Genomic DNA, 20,431 nt, shown 5'->3' on the forward strand with positions numbered 1-20,431 from the left:
GTGTTTGAACTAGGCTGATCAAACAGCCACCCTCTGAGAAAACATCAACCTTGGACTCCAACGTAAATGCAGATAATAGAAGTGAGACTTAAATCAATATTTGGATCGATTTATTGAAACATACAAGTGCATAGAGAACTCAGCAAAGGTTTGAGGGCACCATTGGACGTGTTGTTCAAAGGCCTCCAACCAATTCCGTCGAGTGGAAATAATGCGCACACATTTTTATTTAGGTTTCTTTGCTCATCTGTTGGGCTACTTCCTGGTTCGTGCAGGACGGAAGGGACGGGACGACAATTATGAGTATTTGTGCTTAAATAAGAAGCGTTTGTCACGGGAGACGCCTAATATGTTATTTACCGACAAAGTGCAATGTGTCAATGTTGCTGAAGTGGGCAGCATAGGCGGAAAGCAGTTCCATGACAATAGAGGATGCTAACCTAGCTTGAGTGCTACCTGTACCTGGCAGCAGTCAACACAGCAAAAAATGGCATGTTTTTAGCTCCGTGGCACGATATATTGAGCGCTGTGCTAAGTGACAGGATACCGGGACTCCCGGTTGCAATAATGAGGTTTACTTTGAGTATATTCACGCTGTTTATCCCTCATAATGTCCTGGAATCCCTCTTCAATTGCTGCTGTGGACTGCAAATTTCCCCATTGCGGGACGAATAAAGGTATTCTGATTCTGATTCTGATTCTGAATTGACCAGATATCCTCAATACCATACCATCGAAGCTAGCGAACGGTGTCGTTCGTTGTAACTTGAGGCTGCCTGCATTGACTCTAGATCATTGCTTTGCAATCTTGATTTAGCCAAGCTCATATTTTACATAAGGAGACGGGGGGAAATTGACGACAAACAACTAACCCAAAACGTCACATAAACACACAAAATTGGACACACAGGTTATATACAGTATATACAAGCATTGTCATCAAATGGTGAGCACAGTTTTTGCTTTGTTGAATGTTGCTGTGCCGATTACCATTTTGTGTTTACTGAGCGAGTTGCTTGTTCTGTAGCCACAAAGGGACATATGTCTTCTTGTGCCGCTCCCAAGCCCGGATAAATACAGAGGGTTGTGTCAGGAAGGGCATCCGACGTAAAAGCATGGCCAAAACAAACATGCGGATCAAACCTCTCAAGATGGAGGACACTGATTTGCTGTGGCGACCCCTTGAAGGGAAAAGCCGAAAGGAAAAGAAGACTTGTTGAGAGAGTTCTGAAATGGACTGAAATGTTGTTCCTCCAACAAATTTGAACTTGACGCTGATCTAAACAAACTCTCCGAATTAAAAGCTGTAGCTAGCCTTGCAACCTTCACATGGTTATAGTTATTTCAATACATATTTTACTGTACTATTGCTAAAAACTTTTTAATATGTGTGACAGTGACATAGTACACAAGCGTTTATTTTGAAGTAGTCGCGGGCCTATGTGACTTGCTTTATGACTTGTTTGGCGCGTTTGTCATCACAAACTGTTTCTTCTGCTTAAACAACATGACATCGGCAAAAAATAACATTCAATAAATGTTTTCATGACGTTGACACTGTATTGGTTGGAGTTGGTTATCAGCGTTTAGCAGTGTCTCTAGCACAAGTATCACTAATTAGCTCTAACAAGCGCTAGCAGGGATTAGCAAGAACCGTCTGATTATTTTTCAAGGGCGGAAGAAGGAAATGACTCCAAACATTGGTACGTTCAGACTGACAGTTGCTGTAACGAACTAGGCACACATAATTATTATTATTGGATAGCCACAAGAAAAGGTGGTCAAGCGCAAGTACTTTCATGTAGACTCTTTCAGTTTCGGGTCTCGCTCTACTGTTTTCAGTCAAACGCTTTATGTTCCAAGAAGTCTCGTTTCTCACAATCACGACTGAAAGGGGAAGAAAATGACTCAAATGAAAAAAATGTGGTCAGATTGAAACAATTGCGTCGCATAATAAGCAAGTGTGCTTAGCTTCCTCCCTCCCGTTTCACAAGTTTCCTCGTGTCGCTTGGCATTAAGGATTGTTGGCTTGGCGGCTGCGGGGGTGTGACAAGCCAACAATCGGTGGAATGACAAACTTGAACACGTGGGCAAAAGTGAAGATGGTTGGAATACAAATTGAAGCCTGGAATCCTCTTGGAGACGATGTTACACATTTCATGCTGAGACTAAGCTAAGTGATGGAGAAGCCAGCATATATATATATATATATATATATATATATATATATATATATATATATATATATATATATATATATATATATATATATATATATATATATATATATATATATATATATATATATATATATATATATAAAATTATATAATATATAATTTCAAATTTGAATATCCACAAATGTGAAATAACATGGCTAACCTCTGGTCAGCATGCATTTGTGTGTTTTGAAACCTCAATTCCAAGCCAGGTTTAAACACTGTAAGCAGCAACCTAAATTAACAGTGCCATTCCCGGCAAAAAGAAGTAGATTGATATCAAATGTCAAGCTGCCGATAATGCAAATGTGGGCGCAAGAAAGGCACTGAGCAGCACACACACACACACACACACACACACAGAAAAGAGGAAAAAAAGCCCAATGATTCTCACGCTTCATGCACAACGTTAAGGCTCGATTTACAAGGCAAAGTTCAAGTGACACAAATTTTCTACATAATTTCGATGAGTCACAGAAACATATAAAATCAAGAAAAAATAAGGATAAAATTGTCAATGTGTATAACTATTTGACGCAAATGACCATTGTTCATCATTTGTCCACATGAAATGGGAATAGGGGCCTGCCTTGTCAAGCCGGCCTTGGTATCTGAGCCGAGTGCCTCGTAGCTCTTGAGGAAAGTGAACAGAGTGGAAAAGCATTTGTCTGCTTTCCAGGGATTTCCACAAGAAGAAAATCGAGAAACGACTCACCTCTGGCCGACAGCTTTTTGGTGTTGATGATTTTGGCGGCATACTCTTGGCCCGTGGACTTCTTCACACAGCGCCTCACCACCGAGAAGGCGCCCCTGGAGGCGACAAATCAACAACGCATGTGTCAAATCACAAGCACAGCATGATTGACACAAAACACGAGGGAAATCACTCACACCCAAAACAGACTCTTGTGGGAGGTGGCATTCGCTTTTTCTTTGCCTTTTTGCATCGCATAAGATTGGCCGTGAATGGCAAAGAGGAAATAAATGCCAACATAGAACAAGAAGTAGAGGTGATGTGGCCGCTATCTTAATGTTAACACACAATGCAAAATGCCACAAACGGGTGGCATGGCTCAGTGGTCGAATGGTTGTCTCCCAACACAAAGGTTGAGGGTTCAATCCTCTGGCCTTGTTAGAGCGCCCCTGAGGTAAATGAGGAAACAGTGTGAGTTGCTTTGAGTACCAGGTAAAATAATTTTAAAAAATGTTCGATAAGTAACAGAAAGCCCTTTTACCAACAAAACTAGCGTCATTTTTGCAGTGGTTCCTTACATTCAAATACATATTTTGGACACAAGTAATGTGCAGGCAGAGGATACTATTACATTCACAGGAATATATTCTTTATCGTCCATGACCTTTAGTTTCCTAGACAGCATTGTGAGTTTCTTATTTGTACCGTATTTTCCGGTGTATAAGGTGCACCGGAGTATTAGGCGCACCCCCAATGAATGAAACAAGTTTTCCATATATATAATATATAAATATGTAAAAGTTTTCAAAATATATGGCACCACATTTTAAGGCGCTACAGCAGAGGCTGCGGTTACGCACTACAGACGCTCCCCACCTTACGAACGAGATACGTTCTGAGCAGGCGTTCGTAAGGTTAATTTGTCCGTAAGTTGATTCAGTGCTATATTTACTCGCAAAAATGTTTGTATGTATGGTTGTTCGTAACACGGATGATCGTAAGTTGGGGAGCGTCTGCACTTCTTATAGAGGCAAATGGAGTTGGTGGGCGCTGACAGTAGTTGCGAGTCCTGTTCACATATAAGGCGCACCTGTGTATTAGGCGCAGAGTCATGTTTTGAAGAAAATTAAGGCTTTTTGGTGCACCTTATACACCGCAAAATATGGTAATCATGGAAGATTGTTTGACCATTCAACAAATTATTGAGTCTTCAATAAATTAATTTTGCATGATTCACTTTGAAGAAATGTGACTTCATTTTTGGCAAAATATCAACTATACTATTTCGTGGTGAATGTCTTCCACTTGTAAGCAGTTAAGATAATCACCTGTAGTGAAATGAAAGCACGGAGGCCGGGGGAGAGTTCGACCCTACCACCGAAGAAGAGACTTCATATTATTTCCCCAGAGGAAAGGGGTTGGGTTGCAATAGTGGAATTGAACTAGGCTTCACTGAATGACTTATTGGTTTCAGTCGCTGCCTGCATTAACACACTGGCTGGTAACATGAGAAAAATGTCCACCAATGCTGTACAACAGGTAGCCGCTTATGGCGTGCTTGCATTTAAATGCAGGCTGCAGCTGCAAATGGAGGTGCGGGAGAGATTAAGGCAGCGGCTTTGCAGCCCTTTTTGTGTCATGACACACGCATACACATAAAGAGTACACGCCATGCTGCTGTTGTGCGGTTGTACATTTTAGATGCAGGACTGCAGGTTTGGGCATTACATGACCCTGCTGTTGCACTCAGTTGTGCGTGCGTGCGTGCGTGCGTGCGTGTGTTTGTTTGTTGGAGAGAGGATGCCACCATGCAGGTAGTGCACCCCGTGGGAGGTGGCGGTAATGGGAGCGGGTTGGGGAGGTGCGGGCAGGGGATTCACAACCAAGTTTGGAGTCTGTTCGAAAAACCAAATATGGCTCAATGCACCTTTAAACGCCGCGATTGGGGATTAAAAGGCAGGCAGCAGTCAACAAGACGCGCGCGCGATGAACAAGATGGAGCACGGAGCAGAAAAGGGGAGAAGAGAGCCAGGAAGGGAGAGGAGAAGGAAGGGGTGTCTTACTTCCCGAGTTCCTCGTAGAGCTGGTATTCATCCGTGAAGCGGGTCGAGGTGACTACCGTAGCCATGTTGGAGGGGAGAAGGGGGGGTTCGACCAAGCTGGAATTATCAGGAGGCTGCTAGGCGGGAAGGCTGCGAGACACCACAGAAGAGGCTTGGGCACCGCACAGGGAGGGGCCTGGAGCTGAAGCAGCCCAAGATCTTCTATGAGTACAAGAGGCACTCCGAAGTAAACCAAAAGACAGCACGGCCGTCAACTGCAAATTCAATTGCTTACGGTATGAGGAAGTGGGTAGGGTTCACTGCATCAGGCCTGGCTGGGGGAGGGGGGTGGCAGAACGAGGTCACCCGCATTTCAAGGCGCCACTGTATTATTCTCAAAAATAATACACATTAAATAAAACATATTTTCTCTCTGTCTGTCTCTCTCTCTATCCCTCTCTTTCTCTCTGTCACGCACATACGCACACACACATTAACAAACAGGCGCACATTGCATTTTAGCTTGGATAACGCAAATAATCGTCAGAGATAGACCTCAGAAACAAAGCTTCTCTATTACCGTAGTAGAGTTATTCTGTGGTTTAAAAAAATCAGCAGCTCTCGGGTCAGTTTAAAGCCGACTCCTGTCCTGTTAAAACACAATAATCTGACTGGAGATCATCTGATGTCGATGAGACCTCCTCCTTTTAACAAACTGAGACGAATGCCGCAACATTTTCGTGTTTTGTTGCACCGATAACAAGATAAGAATACATAATATGGAATGATTTCACTTTACACTCAAACAAAGTCTTTGCATCGCCTAAGCACCCCAAGAAGAGAGGGCATCATCATAACCTACAGTTAGTGGTAAATGGACCGATAAAAATCGTCCAGATGAGACTGGAAATTAGGAAACTTGAAAGGCCCTCCTGAGAGCACATTGCTGAGTAAAGTACATTAGCGCCGAGACTAGCCCGTAGCACTCCCAAATGTGGCAATAACTCCGCAATGACACAATCCTTGTGCTAATTTATGTCTCAGATTGGTACTCGAAAAACGCCCAGTCGCTGTTGTGTCGCACTGCATTAGTGTCACCCTAAAGGCTGTGACACACTAAACAAACCAGGCCACACTCCATGTGACCATTTTTATCCATCTACCTCTTTTTAAGGTTGACTTTTAACACCATTACAAGCCAATAAAATATTTGTCCGTATTTTTAACCCTTTTATGCACCCTGTAACCTGATAACCAGATAAGCCGTCAACTGTAGTAACCACTGAAACATACCTGTCAACCTGTACGTTTTTGCTGTACAAAGTATGTTTATTATGAATTTTAAGATGTGTACGACATACAAGAAAATCTGTACGGAAAAACGCACATTTGTCAATTATGGGTACCATCCGTTATATACTAGACACTAGTGCAGCGTGTTCTACCGGAAACAAATTCCTTGTGTGTTCTACATACTTGGCAATAAAGATGATTCTGATTCTGATTCTGATTCTGATATACCGACTATCACGAAACGGCAAATCAATCAAGTCAAACGACTTCGCCGCGGTAGCCTCTATCCCGGTATTGTTTTTTTTTTTCATTGCAAACGAAGCGAGTGGTTTGATGCCACTGTGCGTCTGCCGCCTGGGGATTTCCCATTGCAACATTCATCATGTAATTTCATCATTTATTAAGAATATGTACAGTATGATATAACGAAACACATGTACAATATAACATGTTAAACTACATAAATAAACACGTTTGAAAAAAATGGTGTACGATTATTTTGTATTTTGTAAGGGAAAATACGACAGTTTGTAAGGGCATGGAGCCGTGGAGGTTGACAGGTATGCTGAAAGAGTTCGTTCCACATTGTTATTAATTTTTTACTCTTTTTTTCAGGTCGCCATGACAAAGTGGCTATTCAATTACACCGTCCTGGGTGATAATTTTTCATGACTTCAGCCAAAACCTAGGTGGGCTTCAGAACTAGTTGACAGGATTCTCTGTACTTTACTTGCACCACTCAAGGCTCGGTGCTCCTCGCAGTTCAGCCAGGAAACTGATCACTTCACTTCCTGCACCGCGACAGTCTGTTGTAATGACCGAGCATACCATAGCGATCCATTGTTCACTCCAAAGCCCACAATCAAACTTTTTTGAGGGTTTAGGTGAGGGTGATATCACAAATTGAAGGATAAATTGCCTTGTATTATCTCAACCATTTCTGTCACCGCCCTGAGCTGATAATCTTCCCCCCGTTATCACTATCATACTTACTCATCCACTCTTGGCAGAGGCCTTCTCTCACAGCAATCAAAGCTTTTCAGACTGAAAACCACAGGTGGTGATTCAGGTGGTGATTCTCATTTGCCACTCTACAATCAACAACGAAGCTTCATAGCAATCGCTGAAGCTCACAACTTGATGAGGTCATTGGAAGTACGTCATGCATAGATAGCGGAGAGGTGATCCGAAGACTATAGCACTGGATCAAACCTCAAACTGTGCTAAAATGCGGTTTATGAACAATTTGAGTTGACCGTCTGAATGCACAGTATACACTTCCCCAGGAGGAAGGAAGCTAAGGAATGTGAATCCCTCCTCCCACACCCTGTACCTGAAACACAACTTCAATGCAAGTACGAAGGCCAGAAAGGAAGTAATTGTGAGAGCATGTCTGTGGAATTTTCTCCTCCAAACTCTTTCCAATGAAGTCAATTTCCACAACATTTCATTCTCACCTCTTCCAAGACTGGAATTTCATACTGCCATTGTGATGTTTTGTATGCAGCGTAAACCGGAATAAAATAATCACTTCTTCCGTGCACCCCCATCTACTGACGCTAACTCTTTCCACATATAGATTATCTGTCTGCGGGGCGGGATGAGGTCACTTGCAAGTCATTGGACTACATGCATGTGTACACATGCAGTAGAGCTTTGGGCAAAGGGGGAAAAACAGACACAGAAATTCAGTCAAGTGATTGCAGATGCAAAGATAGACAGTTCGTCAGTTTGCAGATACGAACATGCTCCCCTTGTCCACCCATTTCGTGTTTTTTTTTGGGGGGGGGGGATAACAATAGGTAACTAAACCAAACCACAGCATGTCTACTACATCAAATCCTCATCAATGTCCGCCTCGGTGTAAGTCTGCGGTCCACTGCGATGACTAAAGTGCATCACTTTTGCTTAAACTTCCTGCCGGCGATGACGCAGGGTAACAGTAAGAGCAGTGTAGCCGAGGCCAAAGGGGAATGAGTCACTCAGAAAGAATGTTTTGCAGCTTGCCTCCCAGTCGCTTGCCATTGAGACACTTTTCCTTTTTTCTTTGGCTGACCGCGCAAAAAAAAAAAAAAAAACACTGATGTGTCCTCAGATTTGACCGCTGTGACGCTGCACGAGGGTCAAAATAGTCAAAACAGGTCTCCATGCTAACTTTACAATGAGTACATAATATTATATATGCAATAACAAATGCACATGAATATTGGGTTAATTTGAACATGAATACGTCTGTGTAAGCTCTCATTCAGGAGTGGTCCATCGATGAAAAGGTTTCTTCAGCCGTCATCTGTACTTCTTGAAAGAAGTACAGATGACGGCTGAAGAAACCTTTTCATCGTTTGACCATGAATATTCATTTTTGAAAGATGAAACTGTCCTTTGTATGGCAGAGTAACATAAAAAACAGACACAAATAAATGTTTGAATCCTAAAAATCCTTCATTAATATGAAGGCCTGCAGACTCAAAGTCATTTAGTGGAGCTCAAAGTTCAAAGTAAACATGTTGAAATGGCATTTAGCTGTTATGCTGCACACAAACAGAAGAAGCTAAAAACACAGTAAACATGTGATGAATCCAGGTTAAAAAACTACATACATTTAAGCTTCCCAATGCATTCTTTTTAAAAAATTTAGAAAACCTACGTTTGATTTCGAGTCGCTGATGTTGTAGTGGCACACTCACTTGACCGGTGTGTGGGTAAAGTGACATTGGTTCGCAGATGAAAGGACTGCTACAATGTGTCCTTTTTTTCGGTCAGGGGCGTTCCTTCAGTGACGTCACATACGGACTCGTCACCAATTCAAAAACAAGACTTCCGGAATATACAGCACCGACCACGTGGATGTGATTGGTTCTTAGTCTCAATATGTGCCATGTGACTGACTGGCGTACAGTTCAGGGTGTAGTTTTGCCTTTTACCCGAAGTCAGCTAGGATAGGCTCCAGTAATTCCGCCTGACCCTGTTCAGGATACAAAGTGGTGAAAAGTAATGATTGTTATGATTATTTCCTTTATTGGATTGGATTGGATTTGCCTTTATTAGTCTCACAGTGGAGAAATTTACATTTCACAGCAGCAAAGTGATGAAAGGAATGAAGAAAAACAAAATACATGAGCTGCTGCTTTATCTTTGCTTCTGAATATCGTCATCTGTTGTGTATTAAAATGCTTCTCGGTGTGCGGAGCGCATTGCAATGCCCCGTATACAGACTCTGTTGTATACATTGATTGATTGAATAAATAAATGCAGTTTCCTTGCCTTGATATCATGATTAATTACTGATCTGGTCAAAATCAAAGATCGGCACTTTGAGTGATTCAGCGCAACACTGGGCTAACATCCTAGAAAGTGACATTGGCAATTCACTGGCAATTCACATTGATTGATGGACGACTCAGAGACGGAGCAGCGCTTTAGCTTGAGTGCCTGTGAATTCGCCACATTAGCAAACGTGAATCTTTTTGTCATCTTTCATGAAATAGTGATAAATTGCTTGCAATGTGTGTAAAAAAAGCATCCAGAAGTCATCAATCAATAACCAAGATATACATCTCCCAATTAATACTATAGCTATAAAAATGCGAACTAAGCCTGCTGCAAATTGATGGATGCGGATGGAGCTAGCTTGACCAAATGAGCATCGCAAACAGAAGGCCCAGTTAACTTTAAAGGACAACCGACGTCTCAGGACAAGTTGTGTCCATAGTTTGTAAAATGGCTTCAAATGACTTCTACTGAGCATATTTTACAAAGATTCCACCGCATATAGCTATAGTTTACGTTTTAAGACTCCGGAAGTGTGAATATTCCGGAAGTCTTGTTTTTGACGAGTCCGTACGTGACATCACTGAAGGAACGCCCCTGACCGAAAAAAAGGACACATTGAAGCAGTCCTTCCAACACGTCAATGCTTGTTTGGTCTGAAAACCTCATGTTGCACCAGAAAGAGCCAGAAGAGGGCGTCCAAGCTCCATATAAGGAATTTATCAGCCTGTCAAAACGGGCTGATTCATTCCTCACAAGAGGTCGGTGGCCATTTTCTGCCTCTTTTTGGGTGAGACATTTCCCCCCAATGTTGCCTCAAAATGGCACGGAATAAATTATTTAATCGATTGCAAACATGTATGCTTTCCTCTTCAGAACTATTTGAATCATATTCATAACTGGATGTGTAACAAGAAAGCATATTCTCCAAATCTGAAGCCATTGTTTTGATTCTCCAGCAATGCAAGACGTCTTGGCGTGACGTCACAAATTGGGGGCGGGACTTTCTGAAAATGCCCAATTCACAGCTCAATTTTTTTGCAGATTTTGGACACGTTAAGTAAGTTTTATTGGTGTTTTGCATTTGAATAAAAATATCATACAGCGCGTTTGGATATTTTAGATGCTATAAAACGTTTTTCTGATGTCAGTTAAGAAACAAAAAAGTGACGTTGGCTGTCCTTTAAATGAGCCTCAGCCAACAATTGATATGACAGCTCCCTCCCACGTACTGGATGCACTGTGTGTGTGTGTGTGTGTGTGTGCGTGCGTTGTGTGTATGTGTGTGCACACGTTTTTGTGACACCTCCTTCGTGATTTACATCATGTGACGATGCTTTATTTCCACAGGCCAGCCGTAGCAGACTGGAAGGGACTCGTGTGGGCATCCAACTTGAAAGTCTCAGCCAGCAATGTTTTTCCCCCTTTTTTTTGTCCTTCGAAAGAGCCAATTTAGTTAATTTGGATTCGAGAAGAAAGACAAATGTAATGCATTGCTATGATTGACGTTGCAGCGGTGCTGAAATACTGTACCAGTATATTGATAGTCCTATTTTTTTAAAGACAAGGATAAAAAATGATGATTTTAAACAAATCTTGAATGTCTTTAAAAAGACGCTAAAGCCAGCACAAATGATAATGACTCCCTCCCTATTTTCAACGCTCACCTCAAAACCCATTTGTTTAAAATTGCTTTCAATGTATAGTTCTATCTGCTATTTTATTAAGTATCATTTTACTTATGGTTTTATTGTTATGTGCTTTGTTTTATTGTTTTTATTGTAAAGTGTCCTTGGGTGTTTTGAAAGGCGCTTGAAATAAAATGTATTATTATTATTATTAATGTAAAAATACAGGGCGGTAGTCGAGTGGTTAGCACACCGGCTTCACAGAGCAGAGGTCACCGGTTCGCGTCCCGGTCCGGCCTCCCTGTGTGGAGCTTGCATGTTCTCCCCGGACCCGCGTAGTTTTCTCCGGGTCCTCCGGTTTCCTCCCACACTCCAAAAACATGGATGGCAGGCAGATTGACCACTCCAAATTGTCCCTAGATGTGAGTGTGAGAGTGACTGTTGTACGTCTTTGTGTGCCCTGCGATTGGCTGGCAACCAATTCAGGGTGTCCCCCGCCTTGTGCCCGAAGACAGCTGAGATAGGCTCCAGCAACCCCCGCAACCCTAATGAGGAATAAGCGGTACGGAAAATGAGATGAGATGTAAAAATACACCATATGTAAATTGAGTAGAATGACATACAAATGTATTTTATAAAATTACGTTACATTTAAATGATTCGACTTCCATCAACCATATATATTGCCTTTTCCAAGTGTTTCAGTATTCAAACTATTATTTTTTTTTAATACAGTGAGACCTCAACTTACGAACTTAATTGGTTCCCAGACAGAGTGTGTAAGGCGAAAAGTGTGTATCTCAAAAACAAATTTCCCATAGGAAACCATTAAAATGGGAATAATCCGTTCCCGGGTTTCCATAAAATATACTTTTCAACTAAATAAGCCTTAAAACTACACACAACATACCTTATCCTATGTATAATAAATGTGCTATTGTATTGCAATGAAAGAAATACACTGCATTGTATCATAACGTCACTTTATTTACATTTGTGATGGTCATTTATGGCTTGATGGAATGGCGTTGGAGGTCGAAGGTCAAAGGGAATTGCTGTTTGGAAAGAGAGGTGCATTACACGACGACTGTAATTAAATAAATAGACTGTGCTGTAAAATAAAGTTTTATTTATTTGATGGCTTATGGAAGGAGAGTCACCTTCCATAAGGACTGTTGGTAACTTAACCTCTGGTGCTGTTCGGTCGTGTGATTCCGCCGAAGATCACTCCGCCAGCCGTGGTGGGTATGAAAATAGTGCTTATTATAAAGTTTAATTTTCATAAATTTGACGTTTGTAAGACAAAAAGTTTGTAAGTTGAGGTCTCACTGTACGATGAATGGATCTTTTGGCACTGGACGAATATCACTTTGTCCAGCAGGGGGCACTATATAGGATAATGAAAATCTGCCAAGTAAACATTTTCATGGTGAAAAAGTGGGTTTGGGTCTAACCCTTGCATCACAATGCAAATTAAATATATATGACTTGTACCTCCAGTAGATAGCTGGGACAAAATGGCACTTCAAGCCACATGTATAGGGGATGCGTAGGGGGATCCTATGTGGAATTCAGTTTGCACTTGCAGACCTGACACATACAGCACCTACCTCGATTCTTTCAGAGTATCTGATGGAGCTGTGCGGAGCAGAAGGGATGCCAAAGAGGGTAGCTGAGGGACTGATAGTGGGTGGCTGAAAAAGTAACTTCTTATTCAACGACGGGATCAATACATTTCAGTTCAATCTTTTACGGTCCCGCTCAATGTCTTTGTCTGGAACAGAACACATGGATGTCATCAGAAGAACACGGCGTTTTTCTGCAGACGTGACCCCACTTTTTTAAACAGCGCTCTTAATTTGCACAACTTGCATTGCTTCACTCGTGCCCCCCTGCGTTTCCTGCCAACTCCGTCTCCATCTTGTCCCTCTTGGCCCTCCAGTCCCAGCCAGGGTCCCCACACACCACCGTGCAAATCGGGGTCCGCCATGGGATCGTCGGGAGGGTTTCTAGGCACCACAGCGGTGCGGTTGTACTCCGCCAGCCTGGTGAGGAGATGCTTGACGATCTCCGGTCGCGATCGGGCCATGTCGCACCTCTCATAAGGGTCAGAGGAGACGTTGAAGAGCCATACCGACTTGCCCACCTGGTTGCGGCGTTTCTCAAGCCCCTGCCATCGCTCCGGACCGTCGGCAAAGGCTTGCGGGGGTGTCCAGTCACCGTCTCCCACGTTTCCTGTCAGAAGCTTCCAATCCCCGGCGCGGATCGCTGCCCTGACTGCCGTGTCCCAGATCCCAAAGCCGTTGAGCACCAAGGCCTTGTCATATGGCTCCCCGGGTTTCCTGGAGACCGGGTCGATGTTGAAGAGGATTTCCGTGCGAGGAGAGGGAAGCCCCTCGCTGATGGCGCCCCACACGTCATTACCGTCGAGCCCCGACTGGCACTGCGGGGCGCCGGCCAGGGACAGCAACGTGGGGTACCAATCAGAGATGTGGATGAGCGCTTTGCTGACCACGCCCTTGGTCTTGAGGAGGGAACTGTGGACAAAGCCCACCGCCCGGATGCCGCCCTCCCAGTACGTCCCTTTGCCGCCCCGAAGCGGCCAATTGCTTCCCCCAGAAAGAGGCTGCCCTCCGTTATCCGACGAGTAGATCACAACCGAGTTTTCATAAAGGCCGCTCGCCTTTAGCTGATCGACGACTTGACCGACGCTGTGGTCCAAGCAACTGAGCATCGCCGCGTAGTGACGCCGGATGCGATTTCCCTGGAATGAGTACATATCCAGAAAGTGGTCAGGTGCCTGTAGGGGTGTGTGGGCGGCTTGGAGGGAAAGGTAAAGGAAGAGAGGGGTGCCAGAGTCATGATTTCTCAGGATCTGCTTCACTCTGTTGGGAAGAAGGGAGCTCGTTACAACAATGAGGCTTTCCGCAAAAGACTTTCTTGGGGCCACTCACACTCCAGATGTCAACTGTAAAATGACACAGCGCACCAACAAATAAAAAACATTAAACAATAAACAAGAGCGACACTATGATGATCTCGCCTCAATTGACTGACATAGTTTGTTACTTAGTAGAAAGTTGAAAACAATGCCACAGGATGTTTGGTAAGTCACTCTGGCTTTTGATAAAAATGTAGAAGCATATGGGGACGTTTTGGTGAAAATATATACCAAAATACTACTACTACTAGGATGAATGCTAATACTGCTACTACTACTACTACTACTACTACTACTACTACTACTACTACTACTACTACTACTACTACTACTATTACTAGTAGTAATAAATTGCCAAACTATATTTTACTTTGAGCAAAACAATTCAAATTTAGCATGAAAAGTATGTAAAATAATGGACACCTATTTTTTTAAATACATATGCGCCTAATATGTGAAGTAATATTGAGCCACAACAGGTCTCGTGACTACTTTCAGCAGCCACGACTCCATTTCCCCCTGTAGAAGAAGTCAAGTAAATTTTCAACTAAATAAGCCTTAAAGGACAACCGACGTCTCCGGACAAGTTGTGTCCATAATTTGTAAAATGTCTTGTTTTTGAGTTGGTGACAAGTCCGTACGTTACGTCACTGAAGGAACGCCCCTGACCGAAAAAAAAGGACACATTGCAGCAGTCCTTCCATCACGTCAATGCATTTTGCATTTTGTACTTTGGTCTGAAAATGTTGTGTAGGACCAAAAAGAGGCAGAAGAATATATATATAAAACATGAAACACAAACAAGCGCAATGAATAGGCAATATACAATTTTGTGCATAGCCTATATCATAAAAACAGTGACTCTCACCTCTCAATATAAAGCAGAGTGGAATAATTGCCCGCCATGTCCCACGCCGGCGTGTCGCCGTCATGGAGGTCAAATCCACAAGCTTCAGCATTATCGCAGCTCTGATAGGAGAAGTGATCTCCGCTCCCGGTGAGCGTGCCCAGGAAGCTGCGGAAACCTCGTCTTGTGGGTGAGCAACCGGGCCTGCAGAAACCCAGGTGCCATTTTCCCACCATGTGGGTGGCATAACCCGCATCCGAGAGCCGCTCGGGCAGGGTGGGGACATCTGGGGGGAGGCAGAGGGGTTGACGTGGACGGATGATAGAATGCTGCAAGCCGGTGTGAATTTGGTATCTGAAAAGAAAAGAAAAGGTTGCTGGGATGAGTTTGGGAAATAACGTATATTGAAAGGCATATTTCACAGACGGGTTAATGGACATGTACTGAATAACACTATTAGTTCATGAATGTTATTCAGCAGTACTGTACACTGATACTTCCCCACACCCCTGCAAACATATCAGCCAATAAATTAATCCACAGATATGTCTGATCCCACTGAATTGTAGAAACAAAAAAAAGAACAACATTTCTTGCTTCTTCAGAAAAATAAAAATTATCCCGATCTTGAAAAAAATTCGCAAATTGGAATCGTCATCTATTTACAAAATGTATATTTATAAAATAAGCAACTGACCGTCCTGTCATGAGTTGACTACGAGAGGGTGAGCAGATTGGTTGAACATAATAATTCTCCAACTTCACCCCCTCCGCCGCCAGTTGATCTAACACGGGCGTTCGGATGTCCGAGCCGTGGTAGCCGACGTCGCCGTAGCCCTGGTCATCAGCCATGATGAAGATCAAATGTGGTACCGGAGGATCGCCTTGGCAGCCGTGAAACCACATCACCAGGAGAAACAGACAGCAGACGCTGCTCTTCATCTCCGGAAAGTAGAAATCAGAAAACTAGGGAGGGAATTATCATAGAATTTGCATGAGACAGTGGCGGGTTGGAGGGCAAAATGGCGACAGAGGTGAGGGACTGGTGGACGTGGATGAAAAGACTCAACTTGGCAGTACCTTATTACATTCCACTGGGCTTTTGGGCACCTCGCACCTTGGCTGGAAGTTGAAGCCAACTTGAGAGTGTGGATACACGCACGGAAGCGTGCGCACACCTGGACACTTGAAAAAAAAACCCTGTCCCTTAGTGTTACAAAAACAGATCATGTCTACATGTTGTTGCAGGAAGGAAAAAAATAAAAGGAATGTGTTTTGCAGAGAAAAAAAATGAAACTCACAAAACGTTTATCTCAAACAAGAAAATATTTTTCGAAAAACAAGATGCCAAAAAAATGACACAATTTGTATAAACATTACATTAAAATATTTTCTATATTGAATTATTTTTAGGGCTCAGGAAAATTACATATTGTTGTATAAAAATCTTATCTATCTTATCTTAAGCCTATCTATCCATCTCTATTTTCTATCTATCTATCCGTCCGTCCATCCATCCATCCATCCATCCATCCATCCATCCATCCATCCATCCATCCATCCATCCATAAATATATACACACACACATACATAAATATGATCTATTTATACAATACAATTAATATACATTTTAAAATACAAACGCACTTGTTTTTTTTAAGATGCTTTAGTTCAAACTGCCTCCACTCGAGGGCGCCAGTGGACTACAAGACGGAGGATGTAGAGAAGGAGGATGCTGCCGGGATTCTGATGATGCTGAAGTAGACTATCCTGCAGGGAAGGACACGCCAAGAGGAAGAAGAAGGGGGAGTACGGGGACGAGCGCCTTGCTGTATTGAAAAAGACCAAGAAGGGGGGAAAACGGGAAAAAAAAGAGAAGCCAGTTTGACCACTAAGGATATTCTGAGGCATCCTTGTTGATGTGACCATAGACACGCACACGCAAAAGCTGATGAGCTACCACCAGGATGCCTACGTTGCTGCAGGTAAATGCGACTCTGTGCCCTCTAGGTGTGTGTGTGTGTTTGTGCGCGTGCATGTGTACGTGTGTCTGTAAATGTCACATTCATCCCATCAGTACATTCGTATCATCACACCAATCTCATGTGCCACATCGAAAATGCAATGCACAAGGTCATGAGAGCAAAACACAAAGCAATTTTGCGTTTTTGCAGAGCAACTCATTTGCAGGTCAAGTATAGCTCAAAAGTCTCCACACCCCCATTCAAAAAAGAAAGCTTAAAGCTTTTAAAGCATAAAGCTTTTAAAAACTTTTTCTGCTGTGAATGTGACCACTAAACATAGTAACACTTGATTAAAAATTTTAGTAGACTATATTTTTCATAAGGGAAGTCAAACGAGAAAACTGAACTCATACTTACAAAATTGTGCACACCTTCAAAACTTTGATGTGGATATGCGTACAGAATTAACCAATCGCGTTCATGTTAAATGGGAGTCATCAATCTCCAGTCACGTTAAGTTCAGAGATTAAAGAACACTTTGCCTGATTTGGTGTTTTTTTGCTTGTGAGCACAATACAATACAATAAAATGCAATACAATACAATACAATAAAATGCAATACAATACAATACAATACAATACAATACAATACAATACAATACAATACAATACAATACAAATTGATTGATATAGCACTTTAAATAAGCCTGAAGGTTTTGAGCTAACACCGACTGCTATTTTGGATTGTCCATAATTCCCTGTGTTGTCCTTGCCCGGGCTTCAGTAGGAGGGGAAAAAGTGTGTCTTACTGAATAAAAAGAAGACAAATCAGGCTGAGTGATATTGGCCCACATGTATTTGTGCATGTTTGAAAACTGGCATAACAGGGGTGTGTACATTTTCTATAACCCCTGTATTAAGAACTCTTGGGCAGGTTAGTCAGGGGAATAAGAACAGTCAATCAACAATAAACAAGAAAACACAAAATGACAACCTTCACAGATCGCTGCCGTAGCCCACAACTCACACCCAAACACTCACACGCTAACTAGCCAACTTGGCTTTAGTTGCTGAGTCTACACTGCTGAAAAGGCACACATGGAAAATACAGATTCCACAAGACAGATGGCAGTTATAGTTACATCAAATTTGTCAAAAGCAACAGAGTAGTAAAAAAAAATGGTGAAATGACCGAAAGCAGACTCATACACACACACCTACACATAAACACACGTATTGGCGTGCCGTCGGCGTGTTGCAGTGATTTTTGGCTCAGGCAGCTGCTGTGCTATTCCTCCCACACACTTTGTGAACTCTCGTTGGAGGAGGAATGTACGCTGAGGATTGAGGACGTGGCAGAAATGGACACTGGACGCTTTGATGGGAATATCACCGGTGCTTTGAAAGTGGATTTGCATTGTCACTATGAGAGCGTGGGCTGCCCCCCCTCCCCCAAATGAAATCTCTTTCACCAAGTGGCCTTTGTACTGTTCAAGTGTAAATGTCAACGTGACACACAAATCCCACAGTTCACTCGCTCTTTGTCGCAAAGCCAGCGAAAAGGTGCTGTTTTGGGAAAAAAACATAACTAATAAAATACAGAGGGTGCCGTGAAATGTGCATCATTTTGTTTTACAGTAATCATTTATAAAACACCAATTTTAGACAGCAGACGAGACGGGTCTCAATTAAAGGACAACCGACACAATTTTTTGTTTCCTAACTGACAATCAGAAAAACGTTTTATAGCATCTAAAATACCCAAAACACACAGGCTGATATTTTTAGTCAAATGCAAAACACCAATAAAAATGAGTTCAAGTGTCCCAAAACGACTTCAAAATGACCTCGGGATGGCGAGTTTCAGAAGGTCCCGCCCTAGATGGCGCCTTAGCTCTGTTGGAAATGGGCTGATTTGTCTGCTGGGAATTTGTGTCAACTAGTATCAAATGGTAGTCTTGGTGCAACACACAACGATTCACCATCGCATTATTTATGTGTTTTCCCTCTAATTTCGCCATCAACACGGATCAACACGAAGTTTTCAAACCAAACAAAGTACCCAAAATGCAATCCATAATTTGTAAAATGGCTTCAAATTACTTTTACTGAGCGTATTTTACAAAGATTCTACCGCATATAGCTATATTTTACGTTTTAAGACTCGCGCTGAATATTCCAGAGGTCATGTTTTTAAGTTAGTGATGAGTCCTCACCCTCCGTCACTGAAGGAACGCCCCTCAGCGAGAAAGGACATACCTTGCATCACCTCAATGCATTTTGCAATACTTTGTTTGGTCTGAAAAGTTCGTGTTGATGGCGAAATTAGAAGGAAAACACATCAATAACGCGATGGTGAATCCTTGTGTGTGGCACAAAGCATCTATTTGATATTCACTGACAAAAATTGTAAGGAATTAATCAGCCCATTTCCACGGAGCTTTGTCGCCCTCTTCTGCCTCTTTTCGGTGCTACACCCCCCCCCCCCCCCCGAGATGACGCACATTTCCCCCCTCAAAATGACACGGAATAAATTCTTAATCGATTGCAAACTGTATGCTTTCCTTTTCAGAACTATTTGAATCATATTCATAACTGGATGAGTAACAAGAAAGCATATTCTCCGAATCTGAAGCCATAGTTTTGATTCTCTAGCAAGGCAAGACGTCTTGCCGTGACACCACGAACGGATGTAGTAAAATTAAAACAACAAGCAGGATAAAAGTATGAATTGAAAGACAACAAAATGTTTTTTGCATTTGGTATTTTAAAGTTTTATATAACCCTTTTAGGCATCTTGTGTCACCCAAATGAGTTGCCATTCCAAAGAAAAATAAAATGATGCAGTAAACAACAAATCGTATCAATTGAACACACCATTTTCATTCCCCTTTGGACATTAAAAAAATTCTGAAGCAGGCCATTTAGTGGTTCATTGGGTCTGAATTCACCTCACTGTACGGCACCAAATTCTTCATCCGATTGTACATGTCGACCGCAAGCACAAGCATTTGCTGCACAGCAACAAAAGATCAAGGCAGACCCATCCAGTTTGATGCCTAAATGGAATGCAACCCAGTACAACAATAAAACACAATGAAAGGTGATCCAATCAGTTTGCGTTGGAGTGGTGTAGTTGGCTAATATTCATGCAAGGAACAGCACAGGCCCGTTTCATTACCCGCCTCGACGGGGAGCTGTTTAAAGCCAACAAAGATAACGTGCTCTTATCTTAACACACACAGACACAAATACACACACACACAATTTCTACGACAGGCCATTTAGTCAGTAAGCGTGTATAGGTCTGAAACCACCCTTGTTGTTGCCAAGCTGCGGCATTGACAGCTCGATAGATTGGATCCGGATTAATAAGGAAAAGGTGATGGGTGGCGTTAAAAGTGATCCCAATGGCTTGGATCGCTGACCCCCGCTCTCATCTCTCGGGACCCTCTGCGTCACGGCTAAGCGCGTCTGCCGTCTTTCCGCTGTTCGTCCCCATTTGAAGATAAGTCAGCCTGTCGCTGCAAAT

At 42.6% G+C, this 20,431-nt stretch overlaps 3 protein-coding genes across 18 annotated transcripts in view; 1 reads left to right on the top strand and 2 right to left on the bottom strand.

The window, feature by feature from the left end:
- LOC148889213 (calcium/calmodulin-dependent protein kinase type II subunit gamma) overlaps positions 1 to 5,180 on the bottom strand; it is a 30,909-nt gene extending 25,729 nt beyond the window's left edge. For all 12 annotated transcript variants that reach the window (XM_089011650.1, XM_089011649.1, XM_089011653.1 and 9 more), the window contains exons 1-2: positions 4,977 to 5,180; positions 2,935 to 3,029 (exon numbers count right to left, since the gene is read on the bottom strand). In XM_089011650.1, the coding sequence (XP_088867776.1) occupies positions 2,935 to 3,029; positions 4,977 to 5,041 (160 nt within the window). In that variant the 5' untranslated portion in view covers positions 5,042 to 5,180. The remainder of the gene's footprint in view (positions 1 to 2,934; positions 3,030 to 4,976) is intronic.
- Positions 5,181 to 8,603: 3,423 nt separating this feature from the next.
- Positions 8,604 to 20,431, bottom strand: part of LOC148889214 (arylsulfatase I) — a 35,418-nt gene continuing 23,590 nt past the window's right edge. Inside the window, exons 3-8 of one of the 4 annotated variants that reach the window (XR_016116848.1) lie at positions 16,583 to 16,764; positions 16,015 to 16,119; positions 15,632 to 15,900; positions 14,956 to 15,288; positions 12,757 to 14,031; positions 8,604 to 11,691 (exon numbers count right to left, since the gene is read on the bottom strand). Coding sequence is in view for 3 of the 4 variants with exons in the window: in XM_089011577.1 (XP_088867703.1) it covers positions 12,945 to 14,031; positions 14,956 to 15,288; positions 15,632 to 15,876 (1,665 nt within the window). In the remaining variant the exon portion in view is untranslated. Of the gene's footprint in view, positions 11,692 to 11,716; positions 14,032 to 14,955; positions 15,289 to 15,631; positions 15,901 to 16,014; positions 16,120 to 16,582; positions 16,765 to 20,431 lie in introns of those variants that run through there. The other 3 variants (XM_089011577.1, XM_089011578.1, XM_089011576.1) reach the window with 3 other exon arrangements.
- bean1 (brain expressed, associated with NEDD4, 1) overlaps positions 16,778 to 20,431 on the top strand; it is a 22,437-nt gene continuing 18,783 nt past the window's right edge. The window contains exon 1 of one of the 2 annotated variants that reach the window (XM_089011579.1): positions 16,778 to 16,920. In XM_089011579.1, the coding sequence (XP_088867705.1) occupies positions 16,887 to 16,920 (34 nt within the window). In that variant the 5' untranslated portion in view covers positions 16,778 to 16,886. The remainder of the gene's footprint in view (positions 16,921 to 20,431) is intronic. The other variant, XM_089011580.1, reaches the window with a different exon arrangement.

Source organism: Hippocampus bargibanti, linkage group LG13 (genome assembly GCF_051943395.1).
Source record: "Hippocampus bargibanti isolate YZ-2025 linkage group LG13, ASM5194339v1, whole genome shotgun sequence".
Lineage (NCBI taxonomy): Eukaryota > Metazoa > Chordata > Actinopteri > Syngnathiformes > Syngnathidae > Hippocampus > Hippocampus bargibanti.